Below are 19,160 nucleotides of genomic sequence, written 5' to 3'. Positions count from 1 at the left end.
AGCGAGGCCCCGTCTCTACTAAAAATAGAAAGAAATTAATTGGACAACTAAAAATATATAAAAATTAGCCGGGCATGGTGGCGCATGCCTGTAGTCCCAGCTACTCGGGAGGCTGAGGCAGGAGGATCGCTTGAGCCCAGGAGTGTGAGGTTGCTGTGAGCTAGGCTGATGCCACGGCACTCTAGCCTGGGCAACAGAGCAAGACTCTGTCTCAAAAAAAATAAATGATCTCTTCAAGCTAGTTTCTGGCATCCTCTGCCTTACAGCGCAGAATTTAGCTACTGTTCTTCCGCATAGAGAGCCTCGGTGACGGGGCGTGACGGGGAGCCACGCAGCAGGAGCCCCCACGGAAGGGACACCCCACCTCCGTGAGCCGCACTCAGCCTCTGTGTGGGGACAGAGTGTCCCGGGGCTGAGCACACCAGCACTGACAGGTGCTTTTCACCTTTCCTTCCGGAACAAGTGCGCCCCAGACGCGGAAACACCTGGCACTGGAACCTCTGCGCTCGGCGGGAGTCCAGGAAGACGCAGTGTGCTGGCCCCTCGTCCCCCGCAGCTAGCGGGCCACGGAAGTCCACCCAGGGAGCTCGAGGGCTGCCGCGGCAGGCTGGGTTGGGCTCCGGAGCCTTCTGGCCCGTGCTTGTGGCACAGACCTCCCCGGGGCTTTGCCCCACGAAAGGCAGAGCGTCTCCACCCTGGGAACAGACGTCTATAGCCGCAGCCGGGGCTCTCGGGCCCTTTGGCTTCTGGTTGGATGTGGCCGGGGCTGGCGGGGGTGGAGGGGCAGCAGAAGACCAGAGCGGGGAGAGCGAGGTCAGGGTGCTTCCCTGGGGCCCCCACCCTCCAGGTCACCACGGCGGGATGTGTCCCTCTGCTGATGGTCACAGTGCCTGTCTCTCCACCGTGTCACACCCCTGGGTCCCACGCCAGACCTGTGGCCCTCCCTGCACCTCTGCAGACAGTCCTGGTGGAGACTGTTCTCTGCCACCCAGCCTGAGGGAGCCCCGGGTCCCCGGGACCCTGATTGGATTAGCTGACCTTCAGTGGCATTTTACTTTCTTACATGATAAAGAGATTCGAATCTGGTCATTTCCTCCAACAGGGCATGCCAAAGCTATAAAACTCAACTACTTTACAGACAGCGTCTACAGAACTTTTCATATTGGTGTCTGCAGCGGTGGCTTCTCGGCACCCAGTCAAACCACAGAGAACACACTGGACCAGAGTACCTCGCAGGGGAGAGAAGCAGAAATATTTTCTTATCATTAAGCAGCATCCTCAAAAAATAACATATAAACAACTGGATTTAATTTTAACAACAGAATGTTTAATCTGATGTTATACCTGCGGTCCCCAAACCCTGGGCACAGAGCTCCACCCCACCCCATGGAAAAACTGTCTTCCTTGAAATTTGGGGGTCACTGCAGGAGGAGAGTGGCAGGTGAGCGAGTGAAGTTTCGTCTATATTTACAGCCGCCCCCCATCACTACCATCACCGCCTGAGCTCTGCTCTCACCCCCCCCCCCAAATCCGTGGAAAAGTTGTCTCCCATGAAACCGGTCCCTGGTGCCAAGAAGGTCGGGGACTGCTGGTTTATATAATACACTTTTAAGGAATTAACAGTTACTAAGACTATTAAAAATATCATATTATCATTGCGTCTGAAATGACACGAATGATAGGGTATTATTCTGATTTTAGAAGTGTTAAAATGTGAGGAAAAATTATGCCTTCGACTACTGAAATACAGAGAGTCTCACAGAAATGACTCACGTATAGTCTGATATGTAACTTTTCGGAGGGGGAAAAAGATGATACATTTTCTCTTTTTATAAAGAACTCATTGCTTGTTTTCTGTCCCCAGGATGTCATGGCCACGATGTCACCGAGATCAGACTCCTAATGAGAGAGCGGGCGGCAGTTCCCTTCTGAGCTTGGCCTTGAACTTGCGAACATGTCACCCACGCGCCTGTCCCCGCTGGGGACCGTGTTGTGGTTTCTAATTCGGGAGCCAGCCCGGAGCAGCCCGGAGCCTGACTGTCTGCTGGCGTCACCGCCTGGGCAGGAAGACTAAGCCGCCCGAGTGACGGGCGCACGGCTGCTGCTCAGACAGACCCTCCCTGTGGCAGCCTGGTGACACACGCTGCCACCTGTCACCCACGCAGTGTAGGCACTCAGGAAGCGGACCCCGAACACCTCAGGAGTCCAAACACTCACGGTCACCTCCCAAAGCTCCGTCACACTCCCTGCTGGCTGAATGTGACAGGGTGTGACCAGCTGCCCAGCTAAACGCGCAACTGCTACCAACTTACGGGCGGGCTGAGCCTCGCCCACGCGCCTTCCGCGGCAGTCCACACAGGTAGGCGGGATGACCGAGACGTCCGCAGGCGTCAGAGGTGGACTTGGTAATCAGTTTCTAGCAGGTTGGGTTTTTTTAAAGAAAGCCGAAGGCATCAGCTGGAAACACAAAGACATCTACAGAAGACACTTATCTGTGAAAACGCGCACGTGGCCTTTCCCTAGAGGGAATCCCGCCCCTCCCCTGCGCGTGCGGCGTGCCGTGTGCTGGGCACGCGCTGCCCGCCTGCGGACAGGCCAGGCTGCCGCCCGGTTCTGCCCCGGCCTCTGGTCAGGGAGGGGCGTGGCTCTGCGGGCGTCTCGGCAACGCTCAGCATCTGCGGCCAAATCCCCTCTCAGTGGGCAGGTCGGTGGCATCGGGGTGGGTGCTCTGACCCATGACCGTTATTTTCCGCTACTGCCGACATAGCAGAACCATCCTCATTCATCACAACAGGAGGAAATCGGCTTTTACTGGCTAAACTTCTTAGCCAGGGAGCTTACGGGATGGAATAGGAAGGAACGGGAGCAACGGGAAGGAACGTGGAGGAGAAGGGCGTTCGTTCCTGGCGAGCTACACGGGCGTCAGGAGGGAACAAGCCGCTGTCTCTAACGCGGCCGTCTTGCAAGGTGCGGTTTACGTTCTGCACACTCAAACAAGCACAGCATTCAGAAAAAGAGAGAAGGAAGGAGGACGCTAGCACTAAAGGGAGGCCGTGAGTACGCGGAACCCTCTCCGAGGCTACGCTCTCGCCATTGTTGGTCTCGCAAGTAATAGTGCTCGCGAGGACGACAATGCCTTGAGATGGTGATTTTCCTCTGGAGCATTTCTTTAACCGGAGAGGTAAAATGAATGCAGTCAGTTTACCGCGTGCAAGCGCGCTCGAGCACCTCCACGTGCACCTGCGGCAGGAAAACAGTAACTCCACTTGAAGGAGCCACGTCAGAAAGATCACGAGCGGCCGTCCCTGGGAATGAAAACTAAGAAAGGACTCAACAAGTCCAGAGGGAACGGAGACACACTGTGACAGCCGGGATGTCGACAGCACACCGGGACAAGAGCAGGTGGCGGGTATTGACAGAAGAGGTGCTTATCGTAGCGCGCCGCTAAAAGCCAGAATCGAGGCAGCTACCTCATTAGAGTTGAGACTAGCCAATACCAGAGATGACTCTCAAGTTAGAAGAGGGGATGGTTTTTATCAGAGTAATACGACAACGGCCCCCCTCGCCGGCGAGGACGCCATCGGCCCAGGTTGCCGAGGCCGGGCAAGGCGACAGGGTCCGATCAGGCCTGTGATGGGAAACCGGCATCGCCACCCACCGGCGGCGATTGCCAGAGGTGAGAGGAAGGACGTGGTTGCGTGATTTGAGAATCAGCCAGGGATGAGCAGGCTCCAAGGGCCCGTGTGCCACCGTGCAGACAGAAGGCACAAGAGGTGCCCTGCGTTGCCGTGCATCCGTGGCTTGGGGCTGGGGGGTCTGGTTTCACAGATTTGGAACATGAAACCCAGCACTCAGAAGTGTGGACCCTCACCCTGGGCGTCCCGGGGAAGCCTTACCTTCAGCGGTGCCGGAGAGACCGTCGGCCTTGAAGTTGCTGGTACTTTTCTTCCTTCGGTGCTTCTTTCTGTTGGCGTGAGGGGAGGGGGGCGGGTCGAGCTTGGGGCTGGTGGTGCTGGAGATGCTCGGGCTGGAGCAGACGGAGTCGCCCAGCCCCGTGTCTGCGCCGGACCGGAAAAGGCAAGAGAATGCACAGGGTGAGCACGCAGAAAGCAGGTTTTGCAGAAACACCAAAGCAACATTCCTCCGATCCCACTCGGCCCCGCGGGTGACGTCCTGTCGCGGGACGGCGGGACCGGAGACCACGCGCCCCTTGCTCTCGTGCCGCCCGACAGTCAAACCCGCACTCGCTTCTACCTCGCCTTTTGCTGCGGAGAATTTAAAATTCTCTACTTCGCAGGACTGGAGTCTGCAGAAGGAAAGCTGTGAGTTTAGGCTTTTTAGTTGTTTGTTTTTCTCTTCCCGTAATTACCTTGATATCTTAGAAATAAAATAAAGACGCTTAAGGACAGAGAGGGAAGTGTCACCCCAAATAGGGTCTGATTCTGTGCGTGCTCAGGTAAAGCATTCCCGATTCCCTTATTCTCCTCGCGACATCGCACGTGACTGTAACTGTATTTCACTTCATTATCGGTGAAATGCTACATTCCACTTTCTCTCTCACTCATGTCCGGCAACAGGGTTTAGAAGTCACAGACCCGCCAATTTTTGATTCATTGAAGATACTGATAAAGGTTTCAAAACCAGTATACAAATGTGATTATTCACTACAAGTGAAACCCTCGATTTATTATGTCTACTTTTATTTTTATCAAAGACAAGGCTGAAGTGGTACTAAATGACCAGGGATGAACCTGTAATTCAACCAGAACAGAAAACTACACCGAAAAAAATGATGAAACACGGGTGGTCTAAACCTCCAAAGCCCTGAAAATTCTTTACCCTCGCAATTCAGCATCTTTATCATTCAAAACACAGAGTTCTATGCAGCATATCGCATTCATTCCACGGGTATTTTCTGGGCACCTGCTGTGGGCCGGCAGCCCTTCTATGTAGATGCCTGGCACCCATCACCGACTGGGAAAGACAAAGAGCCCTGTCGGGGTGGCGTGGGGGGTGGCGTGGAGGCTGGGAAGCTGGGCAGGAGGGACCATTTTAAATAGGGTGGGCAGGGTAGGTTCTTGCTGAGAAGAGGACATTTGAACCGAGACATGACAATGATAACAGAGTGAGAAGGTCACTAGGGAGGTCTCTAGGGAGGGAGCAAGCCCGGTGAGTTCCAGACGCAGTGAAGGCCAGGGTGGCTGGGGCAGGGGTGGGAGGGGGAGGGCGGCATGGGCAGGAGACGGTGCTGGAGAGAGGAGGGGGCTCCTACGCTGAGGGAAAGGGGGAGCCGCTGCAGGGTTATGAGCAGATGGGTGACATGATTTCAAATATTAAGACGCTTGACATCAAACTGAATTTAAAATATTTTTACTTTGTGAAGTTCTAGAAAACGTTATCACGTACTGAGAAATGTAAAAACACACAGCTGAAGGTGTCTGAGACATGTATATGGTTTCAAGAACACCCCAGATGTACCTCCGCGGCCATCCTAGGACCGGAGCTCCCTTGCCCCTCTCTGCACAGCGGGAAGGCTCAGTCTGCATTCTGCGTGCCCAACACACGTAGGAAGGAGACCTCAGGGAGCCTGGAGCTCCTGTGGGACAAGCTAGGCCCCCTGTGGGATAGGCTGGGCCTCCTGTGGGACAGCCTGGGCCTCCTGTGGGACAGCCTGGGCCTCCTGTGGGACAGCCTGGGCAGCACATGCTGGAGCAAGACCCCAAGACTGTGACAGCAGGGTGAGTGCCTTGGGGGTGGACCTTGCTCACAAAAGGTAGCAGTGCTGATGGCCATTTCAGGGAGCTGCAGGAACCGTGGCAACTTGGTGTTGTCCTAGTGACTTTCCTTCCACCAGGCTAGACTGGGCTTCATACCCGTGCGTGACCTCCGTCCTCAGATGCAGTCCCCATGCACACGGGCTACTGTCACGGTGGCAGGACAGGAGGTGGCGTCGATAGCAGGGATTTGGCCGTGTGCTTCCTCGTGTGCCCCCATGGAGGTCCCCCACCACCACCTCTCTCCAGCTGTCCTCTGCCCCATTCCTCAAGGAACAGCCCCCTCTCCTGCTCACACTGACCTTCCCGCCTGTCCTGGCCCCACCCCTGTCCTCTAAGTGATCTTGGCCAGGTCCTCCCTCTCCACCAGCCTTTCTGCCTGGGGTGTAGGGATGCCCCAAGATCACTTACGTTCATCCATCCCTCTCCCCACACCCTTTCCTTAACTTCATTCTTCAAAAAGGTATTTCCTTAACTGTAAACTACAGTGCTAACAGCAAAGTCTCCTATAGAAGCCACTGCCAGTCAGGTCCTGTTCTAAGCTCTCTGCATACATTAACTTAGTCCTCTAAACAACCCGCTGAAGTATGTGCTATTATTTTATCCCCTGCATTTTACAAACAAGGAAACCGAGGCACACAGGGAGGGTAAGTAACTCATCCAAGTCACAAAGCTAGAGTCTGGCTCCCGAGCTCACAACCTCTAGACTGCCTGCTCCAGAAGAGAGTTCTATCTGGACAGGTGGTTCACACATCCGTTTTCTTCCTGACTCCTCGAAACCTGGCTTCCCTCGTCACTGCTTTACCGTAATGTCCTTTGTGCCGAGGCCAAAAGCCCTTTTTATCTTCCCGTTCCCTTAACTTCTTCCTGTACTGACCCCGAGATGCTGTCTTCTCCCAGCGCCCAAGGGGCCTTCCCGAGGTACACGACACCCAGGCCACAGGTCGGCCCCCAGCCTTGGCTCCTCCCTGCCTTGGCCCCAGGTTACACTAATCTCTTTAAGGTAGTAGTTCTTGCATATATTTAAAAAACACCAGATCCCACTGAATATCACATAAAAGCTATAGATATCCTGGAAAAAAAAAAAAGGCTAGACTAATTAAATTTTATGTATGATTTCACAGCATTTAGAAGCCACGCAATATTCCGGGGGGAGGTGGTTTGGAGACCCCAAGATCATCACCTGTTCCTAAAACAGCCCTTCTACGTGTTAGTCAGGGCGCAAACCCCGTACTGAATGTTTTTCTCCTTTCAAGCATTTCCTGCCCAGGTTTCGAGTCTTCACCCTCTCAGTCCCACCCTCTCTGTTGAGGGCTTAGAAGCCGGCTTGGTGCCAGGCGTGGGGCCAGGACACGGGAAAACAATGTCGCCGTGACCGTCCCTGTGCTCAGAGGTGCAGGCCCAGCCCTGGAGGCCGATGGGCAGGACGGGCAAGCACAACCGCCTGCTGCCCTGGGGCCGCCCTTTCGTCATTTCACTCTGTCCCTTGAATGTCTTCGGTGGTTCCCAACTTCCCTTGTGGCTCACGTTTGAACGCTCCATCCCGAACTGGCATCGCTCGCCCTGCAGTCCTGCCGATCCCGCAGCCGGGGCCTCTGCGTTCTGTCTGTCGTCATCTACTCTCACCCACGTGGCCGTCCCCGGCGCCCACATCCTCCGTGCCGACTCCGTGCCACCGCCACTGCCCAGTGGGCTTTTTGGAAAAAATCAGTGTGTACCAGAATTTCTTTCTAAGACACTTGGAACACATGCACACGCTGTCGGTGTGACAGGTTCCACACACGTGTGCCGGGCCCAGCGCTCGGCGCTCTGTTCTAACCCGTTATTCTTTTCGTCCATCTGTGTCCGACGGCTACGCTGGGTTATTTTTCACAATAGTCTCGGCTATTCTCGGCGGTTCTGAGCACGCACCTCTGTATACCCATCCGTGTCAGTAGAAGGATATTGACCAGGGTGGGTGAGGACGGAGCTTTGCACCTGCTCCCTTCTCCTCCATCTCTCCTGGCCGGGAGGCCCCAGCCTCATTCCAACCTCCGCCTGCTCTGCGCCCTGAATCGCAGGGCTGGGGGCAGCACCGCGCCGTGTGCAGCCTCCTCTGGACGAGGTTGCAACTCTCGGGGATGGGCCTGCCCTTCCGTCTTGCCGCGTTTCTGCCCTGAATCCATTTCTCGCTCTCCGGGAGGCTGTCTGCCCGCTGCTCCTCCCTCTCCAAACGCCGCACACCTCCCTCCACCCCCGTGGTGACCTCACTGCTCACTTCACCGAAGACAGAAACCCCACAAAGGCATCCCCCGGAAGGGCGGACCCCCTCCAAGCCCGTGGCCCCTGGGCTGGATCCCACTTCCTTGCTCGGACAGGGCCTCTGGCCCTGGCATCTCACACCCTCTCCGCTGGCACCAGACACGCTGTATCATCTCCCATTGTCAGCAAACCCTTCTCTGACCCCATGTCCCCACCCTGCACTGGGCGATGTCTGCCTTTCTTTAAAGCCCAACTTCCCAAACCTGCCCTCCTCACTCCTGCTCACGCTCCATCTCACCCCTCTCCGGCTCACATCCCACCAGCCGCCGGCATGTCCTGGCTTAGGCCACTGTGGCCTCCCCAGGGATGTCGGACAAAAGTCTGGGTGGGGTCGCATCAGGTTGGCAGCACCCACACAGCCCACCCCGGCCCCGGCGGGAGTTCGTGGGGAGGTCCGGTACTGACAGGTGCAGGGAATCAGGAAGTTCTGGGCCTCAGAAGCCGAAGGAGGGGGCCCCAGGAGAAGCCCTGCTCCACTGGGCGTCCCAGCCCCTCGGGGGACACTTGGCTCCCCGTGCACCTGTTTGACGCCGTCCGGCGAGCATGTGAGCCTCCTGGAGGGAGGCTTCGCTCATCCTCTTCCCCAGGGCACGTCCTGCAACGTGTTCGGGGTGAATGAAGGCAGCTCGATATACTGAGGAGCTGACCTCTGCCCGTCCGAGAGGTGCTTACACGGGTGGACGGAGCCGCTTTTTGGTGCATAACAGAGGAATGCTGTCAACTTGGCGGCTTCGCTTTAAAACTAGCCACAAGCACACCTTTGGGCCAAACCACTGTCCTGTAAGTGCCCAGCTGTTTGGGATCTACTTTTAGGTAAACAGCTAAGTCCGTGAATAAAGCCTACTGACAGGGAGAAAGTCCCCCCACATCCACCCCACACACGCACTGAGCGTGCTCCACGGCGTGCAAAGGACGAAGGGCAAGCTCCGTCCCCCGAGTGGTTCTAGGGAGTGAAAACAATGCCCGTCTGGTCTCGTGCTTGCTGCCTCCAGTGAGAGACTGTGCTCGTGGGCCCTGCTGCGGAACAAGCGGATCACATCTGTGCAGGCGTGCTGGCGTGTCGGCGGCACGGGTCTGCGGACGGCAGGGAGCCTCGTGCACGGCCACCTTCACCAGGTCGAGCACATGCGGCCGGCCTGTGGCCACCGGGAGAAACAGACCAATAGGGAGATGCCAGTGTCACCGGGGTGCCGGGAGGAGGCCCAGCAGCGGGCTGGGGAGGGAGAACAGGACGCTGTGAGCCTTGTCCTGGCCGCTGGAGAACGAGGAGCAGACGGAGGCTTTTAGGACACAGGGCTGTCACGTAACAATAAAAACAATGGTGGTCTCCAGTATGAACACGGAAGGCAAGGCCAACATCTGTCCTGAGATATGGGGTGCACAGAGCGCCTGGGGGTCCCCGCGGCACAGCCTGCCCATCCTCTGATTCGCCGCTCACAGGGCCCAGGTCCTCCAAGGGGCCCAGGACAGCCATCCTGGCCCCAGCTTAGAGATGCACGTTGAGGCAGTAAGTGACTCTCCGGGTCAGGCTGCAGGGGAGGGTGGGGCCGCCCCTGTCACCGTTCCCCACCTCCCCCAACCCCCAGCCCTCAGCCATGGGGACACTCCAGCACGCTATGTCCTGGGCCCTGGGCACGTCACCCCCACTGTCTGGCTGGCGGGGACCAGCCAGCGGCACCGTGACCGCTTAGAGGCCAGGTGTCTACAATGGGCTACGGAAGGGAGGCACGTGGCACCTGGAGAGGCCACAGGCCCCGGGCGGGGGCGGGTAGGAGTGGGCACGGCTCAGGAGTGGGTGCCCGCCGCCAGGGCAGGCAGCCCTCCTTCTGCAGGAGGAGGCTCTGCCGCCGGGGCCAGGCACGTGCCCGGCAGCAGGAGCGCCAGCTGCACGAGGAAGCTGCAGCCGTGGCGCAGAGAAGGCCAAGGTGGTGGGGAATTCGGGTGAGGGTGGAGGAGGGGCAGGGGTGCGTGGCAGGCAGAGTGGCCTGGGGCTCGACAGCAGAGAGGCCTGTCCTGACCGCCCTGCAGCCCTCGGGGGGCATGGGGAGAGAGCCTCGGGTTTGCAGTTGCAGGCGCTGAGCTCCGCCGCCGGGGTATTAACGCCCGGCTTGCAGATCTTGAGACCTCCCTTTCAGGAGGAGTTGCTTAACATTCCCCTGCTTTAAAATATGAGCAATCAAAACGCGCCGGGTTTCCACGCTGCGCGTTTCCATTTCCGATACTCCTCTCGCCTGACAAGGTGTCCCTCAAGCTGAAGAGGCCCCCCCAGCCCCGCCCGAGACACTGCAAATGAGCTCCCGCCGCAGCCCCCGCCGCAGCCCGCTCCTCCCGCCTGCACGCGGCATCGCGTTTTATTTTGTATCAATTACCGGGCACCGGGCCGGACGACTCCTGTCGACAGACGTGGGAGGGGAGAAGAGAAGGGAAGAAAGGCACGCCAAATTAAAAAAGCAAGCGCCTCATTACTCCACATCCAAAGCAGCTTTGACAGAGGGACTTGGGGTCCGGAGACGCGAGGCGCGGGGCCGGGATGGGCCGGCCACCATCCCGCGCGTTCAGCGACGGCCATTAGTTCTTCCCAATCGGGCATCAATGTTCAACGCACACCCCAAAGAATATATAACGTGGACAGTGATGATCGCAATCTGCAGTCTCTCCGAGCCTCGGCACGTGAAGCATGAGTCAAAGAAGCAGTTTCACTTTTCACTCGCAGGGCTGACAAGCGTGACTAGAGGGGGAATAAAATAACATTCCGTCCGCATAAATATCAAGCAGCCTGCTTGAGACTGATGGGCCAGGAATGTATTCTTAGCTATCATTCCGGCAGACAGGCCCAAGGACACTCATAACTTATTTTACAATCATTTAGTTTCAGCTCAAGTGGAAAACGTGACAACTTATCTCTGCTGACAAGATGCCATATCGAACCTTACAATTAACTCTCCCCCGATTATCTGCCCAGCCGATCATTAGCAGGGCAATTCCTGATGAACTGGTGCAGGGAGCTCGTCTCGGCGAGAGGGCCAGGTGCGCTGAGCGGTTCCTGACGTCCCCGGTGATATTCGCACAGACCAGGCTCTGTGCCCGTGATTCCCGTGCCCCTCCTGCCCCCAAGGGTCTCAGATGTGTCCCCTGGAATAGCACGCTGACCCCCGCAAGCATTGCCGTGGCAATGGCCACAATCCCCCGTGAGGTGGAGTCCTTCCCTGACCCTCGCACCCGTGTTTTGGAGAGTGCTGGGCTGTCCAGTGGGACCCCTCCCCCTGCACCCTCTCTTCCTCGGTGGGCCTGGTTGGGGGAGCAGACATCAAGGATTTGCTACAAGGAGCCCCCCCACACTTGGCAAGAGCCGCCGAGGGTTTCCGAAGGGTTGGCTGCCTGTTAATTTTCTGTGTGTTCATTAAAGAAACAAAATGCTTTACAGCACAGGTCCCTAAGTAGCATGCATCTATGTGGGGGAAAAAAAACAAAAAAAACAAAACAAAACAGGAAAGACAAAGGAAGAGGCCAGGCATAAGTATATCAGCCCTCCTCTCCCGCTTCTGCACGTACCTTAACTTACCTCTCTGGCAGTGTCAGGTACAATACATTACTAAAGAGCCCCCCTTTTTTTCGGTATTAAAAGAATTCAAAATTATCAAAGACAGGGCCATTTGTAGGTGCCAGGAGGAAAATCAGTGGAGGGCTAAGACCTTCCATAAACTCAAGATGAAGTCATTGCAGGAACTAGTAAATTAAAACACACTTCCTTTGACACAAGGCCAGGCATATAAAGCTAATTTGGATCTTTAATAAGGGCTCTGTTCTTTCTGAAGCTCCCAGAGATGTGTAGGCTGGTAAATAAAGAACAGGCCACCTTTGCCATCCAAGGAAATCACAACATCCTGGGTCTCTGTTGAAAGGTGAGTGTGAAGTGAAGTTCAAAACCTCACCCCTTCTCACAGTTCTTTTGACGGGAGCTTTCAGCGGGAGGAGGTTTACTTGAATCCCGATCTCTGAAGATGTTTCAGAGACTGGCATTATTGTCCCTTTCCCTTTGCCGCTCACACGGAGGTACACAATGTCAGAAGGGGCAGCGGGGACGCGGCGGGGGGCCGGGGAAGATGACAGGTGTGAGGGAAAGGAAAAGACAACACAGCGCTGGACTGAGTTACAAAAACGGGGAGGAAAGGACACAACAGGAGGGGCCAGAACTGAGGGGAAACACCGGGGAGAAGAATTTCCTACTTGGGCCATTTTCAGCGACACCAAGAGACCTCTAACAATCGAGCCGGGCAAGTTGGGATTTAGGAAATCTGATCTTCCTTTAGACGGAGCCCTTGATTCCTGAAACGCACCTTCCCATGCACAGAAGCATAAATAAAGCGTCCCCGAACGGGCGCGCGTCCTGACCACTAATTAGGGCGCAGGGTTTCTTTTTGGGAAGTGATGGAAATATTCTGAACTTGACCGGCGACGGCTGCCCGCATCCCTGAGGGTCCTAAAAAACGATCGGATCGCACGCTTTAAATGGGTGACGTGTGTGTTATGCGAATTTCACCTCGATAAAGCTATTTTAACAACAAAAAAGAGAGAGAGTTGGGCAAGGTCATTGTGTTAAATGCTACAAAGCAACTAAACAAAGGCGACAAGTCTGTCCACTGGGCAGCCTGGCAAGGGGGTAGGGGACAGAGGTAGGGCAGGAGTGGCCAGGGGGACATGCGGGGACTGACACCAACGGCCACCACAAGACTGAGTGTGGGGATGGGGGAGGGACGTGACTGCCTGGCCCCCAGCCACCTGCCGGGGACCGGCTCTGCACAGCTGGCCGATGGCAGTTCTCGGGGAGCGCCTGCTGAGGCAGCGTCCCCGGCTCTTCCCAGGAGCAGAGCATGTGCCCCGGTGGAATAGCCCGGACTCCAAGAGCTCCTTTGGGTCCCCCCCGCCCGCCCCAAGTCTCGTTCCCCTGCTCTCAGACCTCTTGGTCACTTTCTCTGCTACTCTCTGGTTTCAGGGAGCGACAGAAGAACGTGGCGTGGTCAGGGCAGGCGGAAAGCCTGGGGTAGCCGGTGGGAGAACGTGCCAGAGAGGAAGGCCCTCGGGTACGCGAGTCGGGATTTTATACTGAAGGGTCAAAACCCACATTGTTCTCTCGCTGATTTTCAGCTGAAGGCAAGCTGCTCGAAGTTTAAATCAATCCAGTGCACTTCGAAAAATGTAAAGGCACGCTGAGCAGTCCTGTAAGGTGGAAACGGAATCATTTCAGGAGACTCCCGTTTCTCTCTCCTGCCTCATCTCCCTTTACGTAATCAGGCCTGGCCGTTCCTCAAGGTTGGCGCTCATAGCTGCTAAATTACAGAGACTCTGATTCACGAGGAAGGCTGCGCTGAGCAGGCTGCATGCGCAAAGACTGAGCGTGCCTTGTGGAAAATCAATTAAATCAAGAAGTTAATTAGATGTACGGTCCGTCTCTGATAACATAAATATCCCATCTTTAGAAACTTAGCTGTTTCCCTGAGAAGTCACGTGCAGCCGAATCACCAACAGCCGCACAGGAAGGTGTCCTGTCCCAGGCGGAAAGGCTGGCCTTGGGGAGGCCAGGCCGCGCAGGGCTCTGTCCAGGGTCCTGAAAGCGTTTGGCCATTTCCCTCTGCTCAAGGCACAGAAATACACGGACGCCGGGCTGCTCCTCCCCAGCGCAGCCCTGCTCTCCGTGCGGTTTGAACAGGCAGAGCGATGGTGTCCCCAGCCTTTAGAAAACCTGACATGCAGAAGACCCGACTTAAGAAGGAGCTAATTTCGTTGTGACGTATCGTACCCCATCAATCCAGGGTTAAACATCATAAAAAAGTAAGTAAAGGCATTCCTTCCTTTTTTAACCTCATAAAGAACAGGATGTGTTTGGTTTTGCTTAATTATTTCCCTACTGTTTAGATGGATTTCAAACTTTCGACCTTAAGTCAACACTTCTGTTTATTTTCTATATTTGGAATTACTACTTTCGGGCAGTTCTCAAGATACGGATGCAAGGAGAAACGGGCACTTGCAGGGCTCCGGGTACTTGCAAGTTCTGTGCTTCTCCCGCCAACCGTGTGTGAGGACGTCCAAACCGTCCTGTCCTGGGAGCCTGGACACGGTGTGCCGGCTGATTCTCAGCCCAGCTCCCATCCTGCCCACCTCCTGGAGAGGGAGCCCCCGGCCCGCAGGATGGCCACAGCCAGAGGTGCAGGAAGGAAGCAGAGCCAGGCCGGGACAGAGCGACATGCTGGGTTCCATGACAAGCAGCCACAGAGCGTGGCATCAGAAAAGCAGCTCCAATCCCAGCCTAGCCACCGGGCCACGCAACCTTGGGAACGTCATCTCTTTTTTTTTTTTTGAGACAGTCTCGCTTTGTTGCCCAGGCTAGAGTGAGTGCCGTGGCGTCAGCCTAGCTCACAGCAACCTCAAACTCCTGGGCTCAAGTGATCCTCCTGCCTCAGCCTCCCGAGTAGCTGGGACTACAGGCATGCGCCACCATGCCCGGATAATTTTTTCTATATATATTAGTTGGCCAATTAATTTCTTTCCATTTATAATAGAGACGGGGTCTCGCTCTTGCTCAGGCTGGTTTCGAACTCCTGACCTCAAGCAATCCGCCTGCCTCGGCCTCCCAGAGTGCTAGGATTACAGGCATGAGCCACCGCGCCCGACCAGTCATCTCTTTTGACTTCAATTTCTTCCCGGGCAAAACAGCATCCCGAACCCCAACTCTCGACGCGCCTCACCTCACACCTGCTCTCTTCTCTGTCTTGGCCAACTAAGGCGGCCAAGCCCCTGCTGAACTAAGGACTGACGCAGGTCGCTCTGCCCTGCCCGCCGTTCCAAGACGGTGTGGTACCAGGGGCTCCCTTCTACCTTCCATTGCTCTGTGGGGCTAGACAACGTCCAGACGAACAAATGGACAGACAGGCCCGGTCACCAGCCAGGCACTCTAACTGGAGCTGTAAAACAGCAGTAAATAAAACAAACCTGCTGCCCTGCAGCCCTCATGTTCTGACTCAACGTCAGAGACATATGCAGGTATCAGAGGGACAGCGACAACCATGGGCAGCACTGAGGCAGGTGGCGGCGTGCACGGGGCTGGCATACGCGGCCTCCCTCACTCCTGAAGGCCCTGCACACGCGGCTGCAAGGGGTAACCCAGCTTTTCCAAGCAACCATCACCCAACACGGTCAAAACTGAGTTCTTTCAGCAGAGAACTGTAACACAAAGAACATACATTACTGATACCAAGAGAAAAGTAGGCATTGAGGGGAAAAAGTCCTGATAACTATCAGAGAAGATCTTGGGAAACTGACTTTTAGACATGCCGTGATGAAAGGTGGACAGACCGCAGTGAGAGTGATGGACAGCTCACCCATCCCCGCGGCGACGGCCCACGGGCCGCCCTTCAGCACGAGAGGAGACCCTCCCCGCCCCCACGCTGGAGGAGGCCACCCCTCTTCTCAGCTCCCCCCAAACACTGCACCCCCTCATGGCCTTTTGTGCGCTCTGATTTGGTCCTGTGGCCGTTTTCTTTACGTGGTTGTGTCCCTGGGATTTTTTCCAACTTGCTTATGTACGCCCATTGGCAAGTAGGCACCAAACACAGAACAGCTGGTCGGTAAAAGAGTCAAAAAGAGAATAGGTGAAGCCAGGGCCATCGCAGTGCAAAGAAAAAGAACTAAATTTGAGTGAAGTCTTTGAAGTGCTGAAGGGGAAAAAAAAAATCCACCATCCCTGTAATTGTACATTTGAGACCTAGGAGTTTTAAATACTATTCAAACACTAGCTGAAAACTCTGCATCACGTATCCTTACAGCTTGAGCATTTCGGGGAGTAAATGATCAACATATTATGACAATAAATTATACCTTCTTTTTTCTTGGGCATCACGTGCAACCTTCTGTTATGTTTTAAGTCACCTGTGGCAAACATCAAGATTTTTTTTTCTTTTTGGTAAAATCAAATGCTAATTTGTAAAGTCTGCTCCCTCTCCTTTTTTGGTCTGTCCTCATAGAAATAGTATCTTGTAAACACCTAAAATGTTTGAAATACTTCTTGTTCCATATGATTTCATGACTCCCTCCTAACTGTGGGGAAGGAGGTTTGACTCTGAAAAGGGATCCTGGTGGTTCCCAAGCCTTTACTAGGGTGGGTGGCCAGGCCCAGTCGGAGGGGAGTGATAGCATCGGAGTATCAGGTGCCTCACAAGGAAGGCAGGTCCTTCCACCACACCTGGCTCTAACAAGTGCCCGGTCAAAGGGCTGGAGGTCATTCAGCAGGAATCCAGCTCCGGAGTCCCCAGGCCCTAGGAATGCTTTTGGGGGGGGGGGTTGGGTTCCATTGGTAATTCATCCACACGACCCTGAGCAGAAAGCCCCGGAGCTGAAGGGGAGACCAGCAACCACTCAGGACCCCCAGGACAGTGAGGCCCAGTGTCAGGGACTTAGCACATCGAGGATTGTATGTGTAAAAACACCAGATATTAATGATTTGACAAAAAACCACCTGGTGCCGCTCAGTGGGTGGCACTGTTACAGGCCTGGGGAGACAGTAGTGGAACAAAACAGTGACATTTCAGGTTTAAAAAAAAAAAACAGGTAAAGTTTACAGCACAAAAACCTAACAAACTAATCCAGTCCTAATTCTATATTGCTACAGATCGACATGCAGGCACAAAGATATTCACCTAAATTTGCATCATGAGCTGCCTTGGGTGCCTATTTTATACCTGCATAACCTGTTAACAATATAAACATTTTTGATAAAAATATAGGAAAACCCCCACATTTCAGTTTGAGGACCTGTCCTATGAAATTAAAAAAAAAATGTGTGATGACTTCTTTGACAGCTATCAAAAAGAGAATATTTTTCTCTCCTGCTGTTTTAGAATTTTGCTAACCTGCTGCTAACGACTAATGACTGTGCTGCACATTTTATGTAGATCTCAAGGCTGGTGTTAACCTCGAACTTCCTCTGCCTGGAAACCAGATATTACCAACCCACTCATGTCTCTGACTAGTGGCAGGTGAGCTCTGCTCAGCACCTTCATCTGAATAAAGAAGGTGAAACACTGAGGTCGTCTGTGCATCGAATACTGGAATCAATTTGGTGTGGCGTTAATGAGAAAATGAGGCTGATGACCTTTCATTTTTGACTATGCTATTAAATAACTGTATTTAAAATAATTTACCAGGTCACACATGTGTAAGAGGTAGGATGATGGAAAGTTCCCCAAACCAGGTGCTAAATGAGTCGATCGGAGTGGACCAACGGTTTCCACCAAAAACCTGCAGCTAAGAATTCCTCTTGGAAAGGAGACTGACAGTTTCCTGCATTTGCCAAGCTGTGTCCTGCTAGTGTACAAACTGCCCCACCCGTGAAGGGACTGGCAGGCCGGCGTGGTGCGATGTAGCTGCAGCCCATGATTTGGACCCTCCAGGGTGTCAGGAAATGTTTATTTCAGCATAGAACACAAGTGAGTCCCAGGGACGCCATCGGTGAGAAACAAAGGCTGTATCTAAGGGTAAGGGTACTCGGACAAAAGTCACCCTCACTAGGGTGACATTCTTTCTGTCTCAGCTGGGACAATCCCAGTCTATGCCTGTTTCCCAGTGTAACTATTAACATATAGTCACTGTGACCATAGTCTCATATAGTCAATCTTAACCTGGCCCTGTAATCACTCCAAAAATGATGAGAAGAGCAAAGTTCGATTTTGACTATTTAAGCTTCAGTCAAGTAAGAGGTTTCATAAAAACGCAAAGGCCCCTCGGAGAACCTGCTCTAAATTTCTGAGGCTACTGGGTCCCATGACGGCCCAGAGAGCATTATCATTAAACACGCCCGAGACTGGGAAATGATGGAAAAGTTTGTAGCACGGCAGATAATTTATTTGAACTTGCCTGGACATCTGTCAAGCGCTGTGCTTGGGATAACCGTCCCCACCAAGACCTTCCTCGATGAAGACACCACAAATAACATTTCACAACCGCAGACCAAAGATCGTTTCATCTCTGAAGTGTCGTTTAAAGGACAGCCTTTTAAAATAGTCCAATAATATTGACCAAATGTGCCTTTCCTATTTTGACTTTTCAACAAAGATGAGAAATCATTCACAGGGGGATCCCTGGAATTAACAACGATGTTTAAAAACTAGGATTACGCTTCTGCCACAAAGCAATCAATAATTCGGCATTAATGTTAGAACGCTCTTTAAAAAAATGACTTTGTTTATACCACCAGAGTTTCATCATATAATATTTCTACCACTGTCTTGGAATTTGGGCTTTGTCCTAGTTAAAAAAAAAAAAAAATATATATATATATATATATATTATTTGAAGCTTCTAAGTCAGATTTGTGGTGAGCTTAAAGCATTTTCTTTAGCACTGCTACAATTTTGTCAATATAGTTCGGTCAGATACTACAGTGGATCTTTGGGGGAAATTGCTTTAAAATAAAATGAAAGATAAGATTGTGTTCCAAAACATAATAACTGAGATTTTTCCCTTTTTCCTGGAGCAGAGCCCCCAGCCCCCCGTGGCTGCGGGAAGGGTCAGTGGTGGGTGCAGAGAGAAGTGGGAGCCTGGGCTGTCTCCATCAAAGACCAGCTCATTGCTATTCTTCCTCCCCACGGCTGCCTTTGATCCCCGGGGTGAGGTTAAAAGCAGCGACTACCCACCAGCCTCCCAGCCGGAACAGGGGCCCTCCCTGCCTCCAGCAGCTCTGCCGGCCTCAGGAGCACATCGCTCCTGCATCTCCCGTTCCTGCAGGCTTCCCACAACCCGGAATCTTCTCTCCCATCTGCTCTCGCGTGTTCCTGCCCGCTCACCCCTCCGTCTGCTCCAGTCCAGCCGTGGCCGGGACCGGCTGGCTGGCTTTGCTCATCTTTGGGATGCTGCAGTTTGCCAGCGAATCCCTCGCTGGGCTGGAGGAACCCCGGAGTCACCACGGGGATGATGACCTTTCCCGAGCTACTCTGGACATGAGGCTCGAAGGGATTTCTCGCTCCCTCTACCTGGGCCCACCAGGGCTATAACCTTGGGGCTATAACATCCGCATACTCCCTGTTCCCCACGCCC

The 19,160-nt window shown here is 54.0% G+C and overlaps 1 protein-coding gene across 7 annotated transcripts in view; it reads right to left on the bottom strand.

Annotated features, from left to right (window-relative positions):
* AGAP1 (ArfGAP with GTPase domain, ankyrin repeat and PH domain 1) overlaps positions 1 to 19,160 on the bottom strand; it is a 535,764-nt gene that overhangs the window by 125,759 nt on the left and 390,845 nt on the right. For all 7 annotated transcript variants that reach the window (XM_020288104.2, XM_020288106.2, XM_020288109.2 and 4 more), the window contains one exon: positions 3,897 to 4,058. In XM_020288104.2, coding sequence (XP_020143693.1) covers positions 3,897 to 4,058 — 162 coding nt within the window. The remainder of the gene's footprint in view (positions 1 to 3,896; positions 4,059 to 19,160) is intronic.

Source organism: Microcebus murinus, chromosome 8 (assembly GCF_040939455.1).
Source record: "Microcebus murinus isolate Inina chromosome 8, M.murinus_Inina_mat1.0, whole genome shotgun sequence".
Classification (NCBI taxonomy): Eukaryota; Metazoa; Chordata; class Mammalia; order Primates; family Cheirogaleidae; genus Microcebus; species Microcebus murinus.
The sequence above is the reverse complement of the archived record's forward strand: the minus strand, read 5'-3'. Positions and strand labels throughout refer to the sequence as shown.